The sequence below is a fragment of the Phoenix dactylifera genome, chromosome 8, assembly GCF_009389715.1.
Source record: "Phoenix dactylifera cultivar Barhee BC4 chromosome 8, palm_55x_up_171113_PBpolish2nd_filt_p, whole genome shotgun sequence".
In the NCBI taxonomy this organism is placed as follows: domain Eukaryota; kingdom Viridiplantae; phylum Streptophyta; class Magnoliopsida; order Arecales; family Arecaceae; genus Phoenix; species Phoenix dactylifera.
In genome coordinates, this window is record NC_052399.1 from 18489539 (window position 1) to 18506886 (window position 17348).

The 17348-nt window shown below is 39.8% G+C and overlaps 2 protein-coding genes across 2 annotated transcripts; one reads left to right on the forward strand and one right to left on the reverse strand.

Annotated features, from left to right (window-relative positions):
• The first annotated feature begins 2029 nt into the window (after window positions 1-2029).
• LOC103702949 (putative anthocyanidin reductase) lies at window positions 2030-6454 on the forward strand. The gene is made up of 5 exons (XM_008785603.4): window positions 2030-2211; window positions 2320-2489; window positions 5295-5507; window positions 5604-5986; window positions 6071-6454. Exons 1-5 carry the CDS (start codon window positions 2097-2099, stop codon window positions 6240-6242), a joined length of 1053 nt encoding a protein of 350 aa, XP_008783825.2. The 5' UTR covers window positions 2030-2096; the 3' UTR covers window positions 6243-6454.
• Window positions 6455-6523: 69 nt separating this feature from the next.
• On the reverse strand, window positions 6524-12406 carry LOC103702950 (probable WRKY transcription factor 41). The gene is made up of 3 exons (XM_008785604.4): window positions 11528-12406; window positions 11300-11428; window positions 6524-10160 (listed from the first exon to the last, which is right to left on the reverse strand). The coding sequence occupies exons 1-3, from the start codon at window positions 11848-11850 to the stop codon at window positions 9530-9532; spliced, it is 1083 nt and encodes a 360-aa protein (XP_008783826.2). The 5' UTR covers window positions 11851-12406; the 3' UTR covers window positions 6524-9529.
• Window positions 12407-17348: the final 4942 nt, after the last annotated feature.

Below are 17348 nucleotides of genomic sequence, written 5' to 3' on the forward strand. Positions count from 1 at the left end.
TTAATATAATATTAAATTAGTTAACATAATGTAACAACGTATTATGATATACGTGTGATGAGTTGCTTTTTGCCGTGGGCCATCAGGGCTGATTGATCGTGATGCATTCAAAATCAAAATATTATTCATCATGATGTAAAATTAAAACAAGTACATCGCTAATAATTTGTGCTAATGAGTACGGGATGAGATGGTGAGAGCGCTCTCGATCATGGTCGTCAATTCATTACGAAGTTACATGCCCCGCCATTTTCTGACGGTGGGCCCCACGCTGGCTTTTGCGGTGGGTCATAAATGGTGGCCAGCAAAAAGATAAAAGAGGATAAGCTGCTGGAAGAGGCTATAGTTTCTACACGTGATACGACAGTGATTGGCCAGTTTGCGGACATGTCAGGAAGCCATTGGAGCAACTTGCACAGTACATCAGATCTGGCTGGCAAAGAACGCTCGTACTTTCGATGAGCACAGAGTGTTACCGAGATTTGTTGCAAAATTTGCTCGAGCACAGACTACGGAGATCAGGCCCACCCTCTCAGATAGACGTTTGATAGCTCGGGACACCTGGGGTTCCCTCACTACTCCGGCAGCTCTTCAGACGGTGTTTTTCACTTGGGAGCCCCCACCTCCGTGCTTCCTCAAGGTCAACTTCGATGGATCGGTATTGGATGGAGGTGCGCGGGGCGGTGTAGGTTTTGTTTTACGGAGCTCGCACTCCAGGTGGTGGCAGCAGGTGGCTGCCAGTTGTTTGACACGTCGGTTCCTGTGGCAGAGTTGCGAGCTGCCTGGGCTGGTTTTCAACATGCGCGGATGGTGCTATAGGCCAGTTCAATCATTCTGGAGGGCGACTCGGCCACGGTTATCAGGTGGATTGGGGGGGTTGAGGGGTGAGAGCACGGACCATCCCCTAATCCGGACATAGAGATGATGATGGATGGGGGGCCTTTCAGGCCAAGCATGTATTCAGAGAAACCAATGGAGCGGCCGACTTGGTGGCTGCCTATACGGCCTACCACTCGGAGTATATCTTTTGGTCAGAGAAGGGGGAGTTGCCACTAGCACTCTGCAAACTAGTGTATTCTGATTTTATTGGATGTATCCGCATATGCATTGTATGAAAAATCCGTCTAAAAAAAAAAAAAAACTGGTGCTCTAAAAAAACGCGAATGGACTACCTTTGCCGGCTAAATGAAATTCAAATGAAAATAAAATGCAAACGAGAAATGAAATGCAAATTTGCAGTGAATGGATCTCATTGAATGTGAAAAACCGACTAAATTTTACGTAACCAATCAAACAATGGCCCTACATTGATTCTAACAATTTGAAACTACCAGCCATATTTTCTTCAACCAATAATGAGTCCTTAAAATTGTGTAGCTGCTGGGGATCGAACTTTTAACACCAATCACTATAAGTTTTAGGGGTTTGGACTAAACTTGGGCGGCAGAATGGAAAAACCAGCCTGAGTTTGTTTTTGGTCCTGCCAAAGTTTTACCCGTGCTCCGCTTCTTCATGGCTTCGGCTGGAATGCGTGGCCTAGATTGGGCGCGTTAGCCCAAGCTCTGGCTGAAGCTTAGTCACAATTAGCATTCGCTGTAGCATTTTTTACTTGATTTTATATATTTAAGTTAATAATGTCCTCCTCATCTGAATTTAGGCTTATCGGTTCATGCAGCTGCAATTTTTTTCTTCTAATATTTTTTTTACCCTTTGGCTGATGTTGATAGCATTTTTTTTTCCACCCAAGTCGACGGTTCCTTCTTATTTTTTTTATTAAATTCAAAGGTCCCATGTGAAGATTTTTGTGAGCCTCGGAACATGGGCTCCCGCGGCATTTTAGTAAGTGACAAACCATGTGGAGCTCGAAACCTTCGTCATTTTCTTTCTTTTGGCTTGGCCGACTATTCCAATTGAGAGCCATACGAATTGCCGCTTTTACCGCACCCAGCAAAAAAAAAAAAAAAAAAACTTCCATCACGTTGTTTTCACCGAAGCCGTCCTTGGTACGCCGAAACGCTAGGTTTATATAGAAGTAAAATAGGGAAAGGGCGGGCGAGCGAGAGAGAGAGAGATAGAGGGATAGAGCTGGGATCCATATGGAGAATAGAAGCAAGGTTTGTGTCACAGGAGCTTCAAGCTTCATAGGGTCTTGGCTTGTCCAGAAGCTCCTAAGGAAAGGCCATGTCGTTCATGCTACTCTAAGGAACTTGGGTCTTTCTCCCGCTCTCACTTCCACGTTGTTTGTCCTTATACTTTTTTTTTTTGCTCTCTAAGAAAAGCGATTTCGTTAATGGATGAGTTCTTAATTTTAATTTGCAGAAGAAAAGTGGAAGACACAGCTCTTGAAGAGCCTCCCTGGAGCGGACACCAGGCTGCATCTCTTTGAGGCTGAACTTTACCATCCCCTCACGTTCGAGGCAGCCATCCAAGGGTGCGAGTTCGTCTTCCTCGTTGCCACTCCCATGCAGCATAATACCAACAACTCTCAGGTTAGCCGACATTTATATAGTCTCTTCTATTGGTTTCCATCTATTTACAATATGAACATATGAACAAGAAAACAGTCTTCTTTTTTTTTTTCTTTCTCCCCTGAGAGAACCAGAAAACAGTGGCTGAATAAGAATGTTCTTGCTCATAGTTACTTTATGAGATTTTTTTTTTTGGTACATACCCTCTTAAATATTGAAATTTACATAAATACTCTTCTAAAATTAATATTTACATATATAACTTCATCAAAGACTTATTTTATACGTATACCCATGCCATCTAACGCCGTTAAGAAGTTAATGGTTTAAAATTAAAATAACAAAAATACTATTAATGGGTAAACATGCAAAAGGAAACGTTTATAAGGATATACATAAAAATAGTAATTTTGAAGGATATTCATATAATTTTATATATTTAGGAGAGTATACACGTAAAAAAAATTTAGTTTTTTTTGCATAAATACCCTTTTAAATATTAAAATTTGCACGAATGTCCTCCAAATTGATATTTACTTGCCTGCCCTCACAAAACACTATTTTTGTATGAATACTTTTGACATAACGATTCAGCTAATGTAATTAGCCAAAACTATATTTATTTAAATTTAAAATTAATTAAAATTTTGAAAGTATCTTTTTATTTCTAAAGTGGGTAACAGGTTAACAAATCTCACTAAAAACTAAAACAAATTGAAATAAAAAAAATAAAATTAGATTTTTTTGCATGTAAACCCTCATAATATATGAAATTGCATAAATACCCTTACAAAGTATTATTTGTATATATAGCCTTATCAAATATTTCTTTTTGCATATCTACCTACTAAGGGTATTACAGTTATTTTTAATTTTAAACTGCTAATTTCATAACGGCGTTAGATGGAATGGGCATAAATATAAGAAAAAAGAAAAATAGGGAGTATACACGCAAAATAAGTATTTTATGAGAGTATATATGCAAATATCAATTTTAGAAGAGTATTCATGTAAATTTCAATATTTTGAAGGATATGTACACAAAAAAACTCTTACTTTATTTCTGGGGGCTATGGGCTTAATAGCTTCACATATCCGAGATCCTCTCTCTTTGTGGCTCCCTCATCCCTTGTTTATAGATCCCACATCAGATGGTGGCGGGTCATCTTCACTTCCTCATCCGTTCTGTTGGAGAAAACGGGAATACCCGTACTCTAGAGTCCGCAGAATGGTATACGATAATTTTTTTCATACTAAAATTGTAGCAGCACCACCAATCAACACAAAATGATATAAGAGGGGATCATTTAAAATAAATTTTTTATCCAAGTGAAAAACTCTAGGGACACCTTCTAAAATCTTAATCTGAAATTTTGCAGCATGAAGATTGTCAACCGTATGAGTTAATGAAGTTATTAAGTATTGAATACCATTGCAGCCTGCCCACAGCCAATTTCCACCGCGCTTTCTTGAAAAAAATAAAGAAATATAAAAAAGAATAGTTGGTCCTTATCAAATATTTATTTTTTTGATATAACAAATATGTTTGTTCACTTTGTCGGCCCATTTCTGCTACCATGGCATTAATTTTGGCACGTAGTGATTTGACCACCTCATTGTTAATCATCAGTCAAATGCGATTACTAATAGCTCCAATCACCTCGCGACAACATGGATTGGGTGACTGAATGTAGAGCCAAAACATTACTCCTTTTTATCATTCAGGACACAACAACTGCAGATAAGTAGGACGCAAGTTTGTCTCATCCAGATGTCTGCATTCGTTCATACTGGCAGGCCGAATCCATTAAAATAAAAAATCCCACAAAAAGAAGCAGAATAAAGAGAGAGAAAGACCAGATCAAAGGACATGTTCATAGCAATTGAGCCTATAAATTTTGGAATGTTGGATCAATGTTGGACTGCATTTCCCCGACTTGAGAAAGACATGAGAGTTCGATCGGCTTGTCTCATATCTGAATTCAGTTGTGCCTTTTTTTTCAACCTAGAGAACCATCGAACCAAGATTCAGACCTTGCTCAACCCTGAAACATGCTAGACTTGTGCCTTTTCAATAAAAAATAGGTGGGTGGAGACTTTTCTCTGATTTGAATATGGGTCTAATCTTTGTTAACTCTGTTTCTACGGGAGTCGCCTTTTAGGATTCAAAACTCTCACCTTTGGATCCAAATTTCGACATAAATCCGCCCAAATCCAATCTGCAGGCATGATTTGTGCATGTCTACCCAAATTACTTGCGGCACTTAAAAGGGATCAACAACCTTTTTAGGTGACCAAATTTATCGACGTGGCAACTATGGTATATTTGCTTTCTTTATTGACCGTGCGGGCATGTGTTTAGTTTCATATCGGTTATTCACAAGATAGATCTTGAGTGCTTATACATGACTAAAAAATTCAAATAATATCTTCTAGCTAGCCTTTTTGAATAAATTCTGAAATTGTTGTAAGTTGTATCAAAGCGGATTCGGCTCATGATCTATGTGAACTAGGAGGTACTGCAGAAAGAGTATATTTGAGCTGATCATAAACTGATCGTGGTGTTTATGATTGGATTTAAATAGATTTAGATCCGTAGCTTGGCGAAGATGCCAGGGCTTAAACAGGGGGAGTATATGATGATTCGTGCGGGCATATGTTTAGTTCCACATTGGTTATTCGCTAGATAGATCTTGAGTACTTATACAGGATCAAGTAACTCAAATGATACATTCTTATTAGGCTTTTTGGGTAAGGTTGTTACACTTTCAATACTTCATGATCAATGAATCATCTACATCTCAAACTTTCATGAAACTGAAACAGTACGAAGATACAACACAAGCTTCAGTAGCTGCAGTCCGGAGCATCCTGCAGTCATGTGAACGATCTGGGACTGTGAAGCGAGTCATCTACACAGGTTCTGTCACAGCTGCATCACCATTGAAGGGAGACGGAACCGGTTTCCAAGATTTCATTGATGAATCCTGCTGGACGCCACTCCATCTCTCATTTGCTTGGTGTGAAGATTTTGAGAAGGTCTGGCTTTTCTCGCGCAATTTTATCGCTCATCATTCTGCTGCTAATCTTAATATTGGCCTAATTTAGGGTGTTTATGATGCTAAATGTCTTCAGTCATACGTATGTTCGAAGACGGAGTCGGAGAAAGCAGCACTGAGCTATAACTTTAAAGAAGGGAAGAAAGAATTCGAGGTGGTAAGCCTAGCCTGCGGCCTAGTTGGAGGGGATACGCTTCTTCCCTCCATATCGTTGAGCGTACGATGTATGATATCGCCACTAACCGGCGAAAAGGCGAGTCACAGACAGCTCCAGTTCCTACAGGCATTGCTGGGCTCGGTACCCTTGGTGCACATTGAGGACGTTTGTGAAGCCCATGCTTTCTGCATGGAGAAGCCTTCAATGGCCGGTAGGTTCCTCTTGGCAAGCGCATACCCGACGATGCAAGAGCTTGTGGACTACTACACGAAAAGTTACCCTCAGCTCAGAGTGATCAAAGAGTAAGTGGTGGTTTTGCACTACCTTAGTAAGAACTAAGAAGATTTCTATATAGGTGTCATAGTGGTCTTCTTGTCTCATTTCAGGGTGGAGGGAGATGGGCATGGTATTGGGTGTAGATCTACAAGGATGGCTGATATGGGGTTCCGGTATCGGTATAATGCTCAGCAGACACTCCACGAGAGTGTTGAATCTGCCAAGAGATTGGGACACCTTGAAAACTACCGTAGTCCCTGCCAAGAAAAAAAAAGGAACTAGTCTCGTATATGGTGGTTATTATCTATCAACATAATCATGCGCCTTCACAAAAAATGAACCGTTCAGAGTAGTACTATTTGGTCTATCCAATTATGATCTATGGTGTATAATGATAGCACAAATATTGAGGAGATGACTGCTTGTGGGCTTAAGTATTAATCTTAATCATATAATTGACTGCTAGTTGTTTCAGGTGGTCTCAGCAGTCTAAATCCATTCCCAACCCCCCAGTGAGTTGCAGCATCCTTGGCCTTGATTCTACCTTGTTTTCACTGCACATATTTGTGTTTGAAACCAGCCGCATGATTGAGTTCAAGACTGCTGTAAACCTAAAGTTCAAAGCTATCGGCCTGTGGCCGTGTATGTGTACCGGGAGACGAACAGAGTCGCCTTTTACGCCGCTCGGCACACCGAAGAGGTCCTTTGGACTAGGGAGTCGGATGTTCTTTCACCATTGAGCAGTATACTTTCTCTTGACAACATTGGCTATGCTTTCGTGAGATTAGTGAGTTGTAGATGTACCAAAAAAGCAAAAAAGCTATTGGTCCGTGTTCTACCGAATTGAAGGAAAAAAGAAAAAGCTATCGGTCTGGGAGACCTGCAAGGCATTGGGCCGGGCCGTCGTCAGGTCGGGCTACGGGCTAGGCCCGGCTAGTTTTGGATCACGTTTGGGCTCAAAATCATACCCCTATACATTTCGGGCCGGGCTCAGTTAGTTATATGACCCGACCTAGACCAGGCCCGAGACTGAGCCCAGACTAGGCCCCAAATCGAGCCTGAAGTCAGGCCACAAAACGCCAGACCTGATCTCTAGATCTCCACTTTCTCGTCTCCACTCGCTAGGGTTCTTCCCCTGCCTTTCCATCCTCAAATCTTCACCGAACCCCTACCCAATTTCGACGCCCAGCGGTACGCCCTCCTCCTCCAGTCCTTCTCATATCTCCAAAAGAAAGCAATCCCAAACCTAATCCCCAGTCCTCCAAGCTAAAGACCGGCAATGGTGGAAGACCATCCACAGCACCGTCACCGCCGCCTCCGCCTCCTTCCCGACCTTCATCATCCGCCAACTACTACAACCACGCTGTCCTCCATGGCCTCACAAATCGTTGGCTTCCCCTTCGAGCATCCCGACGCCGCCTCCATCCCCAGCCGCTGCTCCCTCCCTCCCGACCTTCATCATCCGCGTCGCCACCGCCCCCACGCTCTCCACCGCCTCTCATATCGCCGCCTGCCCCTTTGTGCACCCCGCCGCCGCTTCCATCACCCGCATCGCCCTCACTGCCGCTGCCACCCTGAGCCCTCATTACTGCATTTTCTTCTAATTTTGTCTATTAGGCAACTGGAGTTCATTTGTAGTCTTCAGAAGGGAATCAGAGCCCGTTTGGGACTTATGTTACGGTTGGGTATGTCATTGGCTCTAGAATTTTGTTGGTTTCAGGCAGAGGCAGAGGCAGAGGCAAAGACCTTCTTGTTAAGAAAATGTCCATAAAGCTTCCCATGAAGCTCTAATCATAGAATGTGATGCAGGCAATCATTGCGCCAGTAAAAGCTGCCGTCAATATATCTGGTCAGGTTCTTGATGTTGCTCCGCTGAGTGATATCTCTTACCCATATATTCAGGAATGCCAATGAGTTAGCAGATCTTCATGCTAAAGGGTTGTGGGGGTTGCTCCTTGGTCTTTGATTTTTTACCTGTCCAACCCCTCATTCCAAACTTGTTATTGCTTATCTTTCTGATGAATATCGATCAATTATTGAGGGAAAGGACATTATGGTGAGTTTAAATTGCTGCAGCTTTGTTGTTGAGAATGGATTATCTTAGTTAGTTATGTCTGAATTCCAAAGATTATGTTTTAGTTTATTCTGGACTATAATTAGTTCTGTCACTGGATCCTCTTCACTGTCTTTTCTTTATAGGTCCAATTTCCTCATGTGAATTTACGATACGCTTTATTGCATTGGATCACTCTCACAATGCTGTGAGACTGAAGAAAATTTAATGTGCGACAGTCGAGGGACCGGTATTGTTGTTTCGACAAACTAGAGTTGATAAGGATCCTCCATGTAAATAAGTCTATTGGAGATGAGATGTAGAGATGAATATGCGACACAACAAAAAAAAGATACTTAAATTTATGGGGTTAGCTGGATTGGTTGCATGTCTGTCACGGTTTGCTCAGATGCGATGGAAAACAGAGATGGCAACAATAAATTGATAGGAAGATATAAGTTGATATAGATGGAAGTATCAGACTGGATTGAAAGATGTATTTTGAGCAAAGATATTGGCATTGCATTAGGGATAAATGATGGGCTATGGTATAAATCATTTTAGAGTGTAGAGAAATCTTGTTATATCCTCTTTCAAAGCAAAAGAAATGATAAGAACGCGTATTTTCCATAAAAAAATTCCAACAAGCATTTGGAATATGAAAAGATAACTCGTATAGCTGCTTTCTATAATGTGAAAGCTTATAGCTAATAAATTCTGTGCTGATAGCTCGTAGACAGACTAGTTTCAGTCAAATGATGGTAATCACTGCAGATCATCTCAGCCATCATGCCTTTTTGACTTCTTATTGGTGCTTCTATGTCAGATTTGTTTATATATTTATGCCATGACAATCATTATAAAAATCCTTAAAAAAAATCGTTATAGGTACAAATTTTATATGAAAGCTAGTTTCTGTTGCTCATTTGAATCAAGCAACCCAAAACTGAAGTTTAATGTTCTTTTTTTCACATCCTTGATTCATCAACTACAAGTCTTTCAATGGTGCCTTATCTTCTCGGCCCCTGTTAACAGCATACCTTTGTTTATGTAAATACGTTATTCTTTCAGACAGATATTATCATCTCTAACCTACTGGATTAGAGCCTTAATGTTCCTTAAAATTGTTCATTATATACTTCTCATTTTGTCACCTCTTCCCACAATAAGTCCTTGCCGAATTCAATTATAATTCTCACTACTTATTTTACAGATATTGAGCACGAAACATGGTTTATTGGTTTCGAAAAATGAGCAATCACAGCTACAATGAAGGGGCTGACAGGAAAACAAAAAGAAAAAAAAAAGAGATATTGGAAGTTTTAACTACATTAGTAGTAGAATACTACTGCAACAAGATCAACTCGACATTTTCTAGGGGAGGCCTTAACATAAGTTGTCCTCCAGTGCTCTTCTTTTCTTGCATATCCGCATCTTAATTTGTTTCTTTACTAGATAGGATTTCTAACAGGCTCATCTTGACACTCGTTTCCGTGATCCGTTCTGTTTTCATCATTTATTGGAAAAAGTTGGAACTATCGAATGAGAAATTTGCTCCAATATCCATCTGTGGTTCAAGCATGAAATCAATGTCAACCATAGGGGAGCTGGTCACTGAAGTCGCAGCGGAGATTATCTCTGTGAGGTCAGGTTCTGAAGTTCTTCCTCCAAAGTTCATCTGGCATGGAACTGAGAAGTAGTTCGACTCGGAGCTTGTTGGTGAGAAAAAGGAAGGGCAGAAACTGGCCATGTAATTGTTCTCCAGTGTCGGAGGCGCGGAGAAGATTTGGTTTTCAGACTTAAAACTGCTGACTGGCGTGGAAGCGAAAGAGAAGGAAGAAGAAGTGGGTACTTGATCCTCCTTTTCCAAGCCTTCAGTTTTCACCTTGAGGCCTGTCCGGAAGCTTTCGAGCAACTGCTGATCATGTTGAGAATGCTGCAGATCATGATCGGCTGCTGGATTCTGCTGGTTTTGCTGCATGTCTGGTTCCTGGGGTGCTAATGCTGAGTGCACTCGTAGCCCCTGGAGGCATGTGTGTGTCCCTCGGTATGTGATATCAAAGATGGTTGGATCCTCATCCGATCTCTGCACTTGTTTCATTGCAAGACATCCTTGACTTTTGCGATAAGTGCACCGATAGTACCCTCTGAAAAGAAAAAGGGGGGAAAGGTTTAATGATCTTTGATAAAAAACGAGAGCATGCCCACTAACTTTTTCCAATTGCTGAAGAATATATATCTACATTAGTAGTTAATTTGGTAACTGCTAAGTATTCCATTCTAATGGGCATGATTGGGCAATATATGCCTTTTAAGACCTATCCAGCACTAAAAGAACTTCTTTCTCTATAGTGCAGAAACTTTTTTATAAAGGAGAGATGACTGGAATCAAGTGCTCGAGTCGGAAAGCAACTGGCATAGACAGAAGAAGGGTTTGCCTAACAAGCATAATTAAAAGTTCAAAACTTTCTTACTCGTTGAATTTATATTAGAATTTAATTTAAAAGATTAATTTCTTCCATTGTACTTTTCATTTTTTTTCAATAGAACAATTTCCAAGCTAACTAAATCACCAAATTTAGTTCTGACCAAACAGAACTTACCTAAGATGGACATGATGGAAAATTCCTTCCATTGAAATTTGTAAAGGAGAAAAAAAATGCGAGACTTCACTTATTTATTCATTGACTTGTTCTATATTCATATAACCTAATGATCATCTCTCTGCTAAAGTAAAATCCGAAAACTGCTCAAGAATTATGCTGTTTCGTAGGTCAATGTGCGCTTTCTTAAACATGGACAAGAAGTAGAATAATCAAAAAAATATCGGTCAAGTCAAGCAAGCTATTTAAATGAACTTATGATAGGCTACCAACACTCGCCTAACAGAGACGAAGAATAAGAAGCGATGGGAGAGGAAGCTTTCAGGAAGATTGCGGCTTCAACGTTATGAAAAAACAATAATAATACTAATAATAAAAACAAACAGCTTGTGGACAAGGTATGCAGCAACTACGAAAATACTACGCAGCCAAAGCCAGATATCGAATGGTAGGGAACCAACGCAAGACCCCAGCCACATCACAACAGAGAGGTCTCAGGACCCCTCGGGAGGGAATGGCCACCTCACCACCAAAAAGGTGCAACACGAGTGCCTTCCACATGGAACAGGAGTGGGCTCGTTTAAGCCACCTTGGCAAGAGGCCAATTATTGGGGCGAAAGGTAAAAGAGCAGGGTAGGATAAGGAAGCTTTCTTTCTTTCTCGTGGCCCGGCATGCTACTAACCTTGGATGCTGGGCACCGAGGATGTCCTTCTGCCCGTACTTCCTCCAGCTAAAACCATCATCTAATGGCCCTTCAGCGTTCGCGGCCGAGGAAACGCGCACTTGGTTTGTCCATCTCGCTAAAGTCTTCCTGAAATTTTGGTTACGAAATCTTGTTCATAAGAGACTGCATCAGGAAAGCTATGTTTAATTAATAAATCTTGAAAGGTTTCTCGAGCTGAGTATGTACCTCTTTTTGGACATCTCCCTTCGCTCGTGTTCCTTGAAGGCTCTCTCCGAATTCTCGCTCCGGGGGCTCCCGCTGGCGGATCGCAGCGAGCCCGAGCTGGTGTTGTTGGGGCATGGAGGCTGCTGCGAGCCCTCGGAGCTGATCGATTTGGCCATTGAAATGGCTTTGCTGAAGCTGAACCGTATCTGTTGCGCCAGTGACTTGCGCAGTTCAGCGGAGGAAGGCTCGTCTAGTTGCGCTTCGAGCTGCCCAGTTTGCTCTTCGCCTTGAGTTAGCACCTGGAGAAGCAAACTGAGGTCCCAGCTGCTCGTTCCCTTCTCCATTTCTCAACTTACGGAATAAGTAAGGGCTCTTAGAAGATGAGAATTGCCGAGGGAGGCGGATGAAGAATGTGTAGGAGATTGGATTGGAAAAGGGAATCAGGCCGGCATGGCTTGCAAGGTTACTGTTGTTGTTTATAGAAGCCGCAGTAGTTCTGGTGGAAGTCAAGTGTTGCCGATGTACGTATTTTGGTGGGGAGTGAAAGTTAGGGGTCGACCAGACGGAGTGGTGTCGAAGCTTAATAACCAACGATGCTGAGACCTAAAAGGAGCTCCTCCTGGAATTGGGTGTATAGCATAAGTGGGGATGCACAAATGATGAAGCTGGAGTTCTAATGATGGGTTCCTTCAGTAACCAACTCCTGATGCAGAAGTCGGTCGAGCTTGCACGAACAGACCACGATCCGAGGGTAATTGGAAGCAAAAGCTACAAGTGTTTCATTTATTTCTTTCTAAATGGAAGCAAGAGATAGAGAAAGGAGGAGATGAATAACAGAAGGAGGATTAAGGGGGTTTTAGTCCTGAAGGAGACGGAGGGTGGGGAGTTGGGATTTAAGGCAATGGTTTCGGGTTCGTACCAGAGAAAGGAGGAGAAAAAGAAGTTTGACTGAGAAAAGCGAGTTTTTTTTTTTCTTTAATCTATCCAATGCCAAGACCGGTCTTCGGTCTTTACTGATAGCCGAAGCTGAGTGCTGACCATTCTTTCTTCGTTTTCCAAAATATTTTTGTCATTAAAATAGGAAGGTCAGAGAAGAAGAGTGGAAGAACGGACCAAGAATATTCAAACCTACTTCCGCGTTGGAAGAGAGAGCGAGAGAAGTGACGTCCACGCCCGTTTTTCTGCTTACGCTTCGGTGACCCAAGAGTAGGACCCGCCACGTTAGGTACAAGGAATCCTTCTTCTCTTTAATTATTTTGCTGTGGAGACCCCGATTCCGGTCACCCGGCCGGCATCGAGGCCTCTGGTTTGCTGAAACTCCGAGATGGAAATGGATATTAGTTTCTCATCCAGTCTATTTTCATATTTGATAATTTTTTAAACCTGAAATGATATTGCTAATGTTAGTTATATATTGAAAATATATTACAATAATATATTATCTATTTAAAATCATAAAAATATATATTATGTAAATCATTTATTAATCAAATTATTATATTATAATATATTATTTATATATTTGATCAATATTATAATATCATTATTTAATTATATTGTTATGATAACATTGTTATACTTACTCTATTTATTCCAATACAACTAAAGTTATTACAGTATTCTAATTAATATACTATATTTTTGCTATTTTTAACCAGTGTAGCATATTAGAATTAGTACTGATATTCATATTATAATATAGTATTATATTGATGTACCGGTACTATAATAGAATATCAATATATTATTATAAATATAGAACATTATTATTTATATTACGTTATTTTTACAACCACTTTAATATTATTAAGTTAAATCTATTTGTATTATTATTAATATGTATATATATCACAAACTATCGGAGATTGGGAGCACTCACCGGTCTCCAATTTTTTTCCATCTCCATCTTGTTGACCGTTGTGACCATAAAAACCAAACAAATAGAGTATCTCAATACTCTATTATAAAAAATTATATGAGTCAAAAATTATTTTATTCATTGCAAAACTAATCTATTCATTAGAAAATAGATGAAATGGAGTTGTCGCAACTTCCCTGATCATGGACTCTAAGATTGAGTGAGAAACAAGTCCATTCATATTCGCGTTCTTGCTAAATGTATTAAAGTAATCATCCAGTCTTGCGATGAATCTAGCAACTCTTTTCTTTTCCCTTTTTTTTTCTATCGCACCTTCAATTTCATAGAAATGTCTTGGAGTATATCCTTTTCTTTTCTTATTCTATATGTACACTATATTTATTAAATATACTTGAAAAAAATTCTAATACACGTAATCACATCTCTTTCTTGATAAATGATCCTCTCTTGTTTCTTTCCCTCGAAAAAGAATTGAACTAAGCATGAATATATTTATTTAAAGTTAAAGTAATTATTTTAACATGAGAACGCAGATAATGTAAAATTTTGCTAGCAATTTGGAAAGGTAAAAATATTGACGCACAAGAAGTCCTGTCACATTGATGAATAATTAAGATAAAAAGAGAACAGAAAAGAAAATGCAGCAAAAGATGATGTGGAGGCACAATTCAGGGGTGAAGACGCCTCCCTAATATATATATATATATATATATATATATATATATATATATATATATATATTGATGCAATATATATGGCTTATAACTTTCCATACGGCACAGATATCGTTATGTGAGATGGTTCTCCCTTTCCGGTTTTAAACAAGTCGAGTTGGTCTCTGTTCTTTCTCAGCTTCCTTTGTAGGGGTCAGGGAGTAAAAGCTTCTTCCTCCTCTTCTGTTGGAATCAAGAGGGGACAGGGTTGTCGGAGCTGTTGCACGTAACATATATAATATGTAGTAAATAAGCTTCCAATTTTATAGCAGAAAGACGTTTTCTTTATAGCCGTATGTTGTAGGCTATAATTTATGGATGAAATAAACTATAATTTTAATTTTTGCACTGCAGAGTATAATACTGTTGGAAATAGCTACCGCATCGTCCATCTTGAAGATGCATGACTTCTATTTAACTTTCAACATCTTGTATGTTGCACTAAAAATATGTAAATATTTTAAAAAATAAATAAGAGCTATCAGTCACCAAAATAAACCGTCGTGCTATGATTCATTGTTAGGAACGAAGGTTTCAACTAAAAAGCAAAGAGGAACAATCAGGGTATTTAATTTATGTGGACAAGTTTACAGACATAAGCATGTTTCTAGAAATAAAACCAGTCACATGATTAAATGAAGAAATATTCGTATGATTACCAGTCAGAAAATTAAATATTTTCTTATTTCAGGTAATTGCAGTCTTGAATAAAAAAAAAAAATTAGGAAGAATTCTTCGAGCACTCCAAGAAGCAAAATGAGAATCTATTTCAAAACAAGACCTCGGGACGATCACTGTTTATGAGCAAACAAGACTCTATAAAATATTCAATTCTGTGCCCATGTTAATTTCCTATGATTTCGCTCCTTCCATGCAGCAAGCAAATACACAAAGACCACAGATTACCATGAGACCGCCCGGTTTTAGACAAAACGTGTGGACCGTCTAAGTGAAATTAAGAAGGAGACTTCGCCACCATATCCGTTCAACAAAGAGACTTCAACGAAGTACTCAAAACTGACAAATTTAGCCTAGTGGAAGATATTTTGGAGCATATCTAAGATGGGCAGTCTCGTCCAACACAGCAACTGTAACTTTCTCATATCTTTCAGTTCATTTGGCCCCGGTCAGGATCTTAATTTCAAGGTGTCAATCATGGAAAAGGATGGGAAATCTAGGATATCTCGTGATTTGATTGGAGGAGAGAAGAAAGGCCACTATAATATAGTTTGAATTCAAAGTAGCATAACATTGGCAGGGGGAGGAAGAGGGAGTCCTCTGAAGACCACTTCAAAGGTTGGTGTCGTTGCCCTGGTTGCTAATGAACTAAATGCATCATCATTGGTATTGGGTCATTATACTAAATACAGTTTCATAAGGATTTTTTTTTAAAAAAAATCTAATTATCTTATTATAAACAATATAGCTCGATTACAGCACTTTGAAGTGTCCTCCCCTTCTCCACAACAGCAAAGTTCAAAAATACTTAAGCTTCACTTGGGGTCCTACCTCATTCTTCTTTGAGTTGGCTAAGATCAAATGCTATATAATTAACAAATTCGATATTTTTAAATAATATTTTAAAGTATTTATCTATCAGATATCAACATCATTTACATATTAACATGATAGTTTGGTTTTTCGCTCGGTGAATTGCTCCGCTTTTGCTTGAAATTGAATGAGCTCGTATAAGTTCAGTTCCTTTACATCCCTATTAGTACTAATTATAGATCAATGGCCTTTTCCGTTGAATGATAGAAAATTCATGACTTTGCACGGGAAAATCTGCTCCAATATTGAAGCTTAAGGTTTCTTTAACGAAGGCATTTGCACGAAGTGGAAATGAACCAGCAAATTGAATAACATAAGTTCATAGCTTGGGTTGTATGATTAATATATAAGCAGACACATCTTGAAGTAGATTAACAACAACAACATGCAAGTAACCTATTCTCCTACATGTTCTTGTCATGGGCAACTAGTAGATATCTTGAATTAAAAGAAATCTAATTCCTGCCTGCAGTTTGGATAAAACTTGGACACGTAAAGAATTCATCAAAAGATGCCTTCGTCACGAACTCTAACAAGTAGTCCTGAAAACGTATATATAGAACCTACAGGTAGGTAATGAGTATGATGCACTATACTATTTGTTGCGGGGACGACATTCTGCCGAAGCCTCACACAACAGCCTAGCCCACATTAAGCTAGCAGAGAAAGAGAACCGCGTTCCTTCCGAGGTATTGTCCGCTTTGGGGGGTCGGTCGAGCGTACCCGGAGCCCTCCTCACGGTTTTGTCCCACAAAAGGGTCCTCGAGAGGAAAGAATTTCCACCCCCCATTTAAGGCACGGAACCTTTCCGCTACTAGCCGATGTGGGACTAAATTCAAGGCCTCCCCTCTCCCCCAACACTATTTATAATTTAAGAGAAAAGCAGCTTCCGTGTTATCCATTTTGCAATTGAATCAAGGTTCAAGGATGTCATCAGATACCACTTCACCAAGTGAAGAGCCACACGTTTTCTTTTTTCACTTCTTTTTATTGGCTTACTCTCACTAGTTTTACTGTTCTTTTACATAAGATAGCAGGTTTAGACAAATCCTAGCTTGACCAAGTCTACAGTCACTGTTGTTGAAGGTGGTCGACTGGGCTGAACATGGGCTTGAACTGCTAAGCTGGGTCTTTATTTGGACTCGCCTGAGCCGACATAAATGGAAGACCAATTCATGTGGCTTGACTTGCTTATATATCATGTACGTTATAATCTGACAAACTTTAAATTTGTGTAGATTTAAGCATATCACTATAAATATTTGAAAGTATCACCCATATTTTCTTCAACCAACACTGGGTCCTAAACATTGTGTAGTTGTTGGGGATCGAACTTTTCGCACCAATTACTACAAGAGTACAAGTTTTAGGGGTTTGGACTAAACTTGGGCCGCAGAATGGGTGAACCAACCTAATCCTTTGGTAATGGCTGAAGCGTAGTCACAATTAGCATTAGTTGTAGCCCAAAGATAGAGGGTTTAAAACATAAACACTACCTAATCCTTTGGTAATGGCTGATGTTGATAGCATATTTTACTTGATGTTATATATTTAAGCTAATAATGTCATCCTTGTTTGAATTTCGGCTTATTGGCTCATGTAGCTGCATGCTGAGCAAAAGCTTAGCCTCCTTTGCTTACTGGCTCTAAGCCCACCTCCTTAAATCCACCCTCTTGCTGCTACCATGCAGCCCGAAAGG

Bases quoted from the DNA above. Each gene is read 5' to 3' on its own strand.
- LOC103702949 (XM_008785603.4), top strand. From the start codon at position 2,097: ATGGAGAATAGAAGCAAGGTTTGTGTCACAGGAGCTTCAAGCTTCATA. The intron at 2,490-5,294 runs GTTAGCCGACAT...AAACTGAAACAG, and splicing joins ATAATACCAACAACTCTCAG to TACGAAGATACAACACAAGC. The intron at 5,987-6,070 runs GTAAGTGGTGGT...GTCTCATTTCAG, and splicing joins CAGCTCAGAGTGATCAAAGA to GGTGGAGGGAGATGGGCATG.
- LOC103702950 (XM_008785604.4), bottom strand. From the start codon at position 11,850: ATGGAGAAGGGAACGAGCAGCTGGGACCTCAGTTTGCTTCTCCAGGTG. The intron at 11,429-11,527 runs GTACATACTCAG...CCAAAATTTCAG, and splicing joins AGGGAGATGTCCAAAAAGAG to GAAGACTTTAGCGAGATGGA. The intron at 10,161-11,299 runs GTTAGTAGCATG...TTTTCTTTTCAG, and splicing joins CTCGGTGCCCAGCATCCAAG to AGGGTACTATCGGTGCACTT.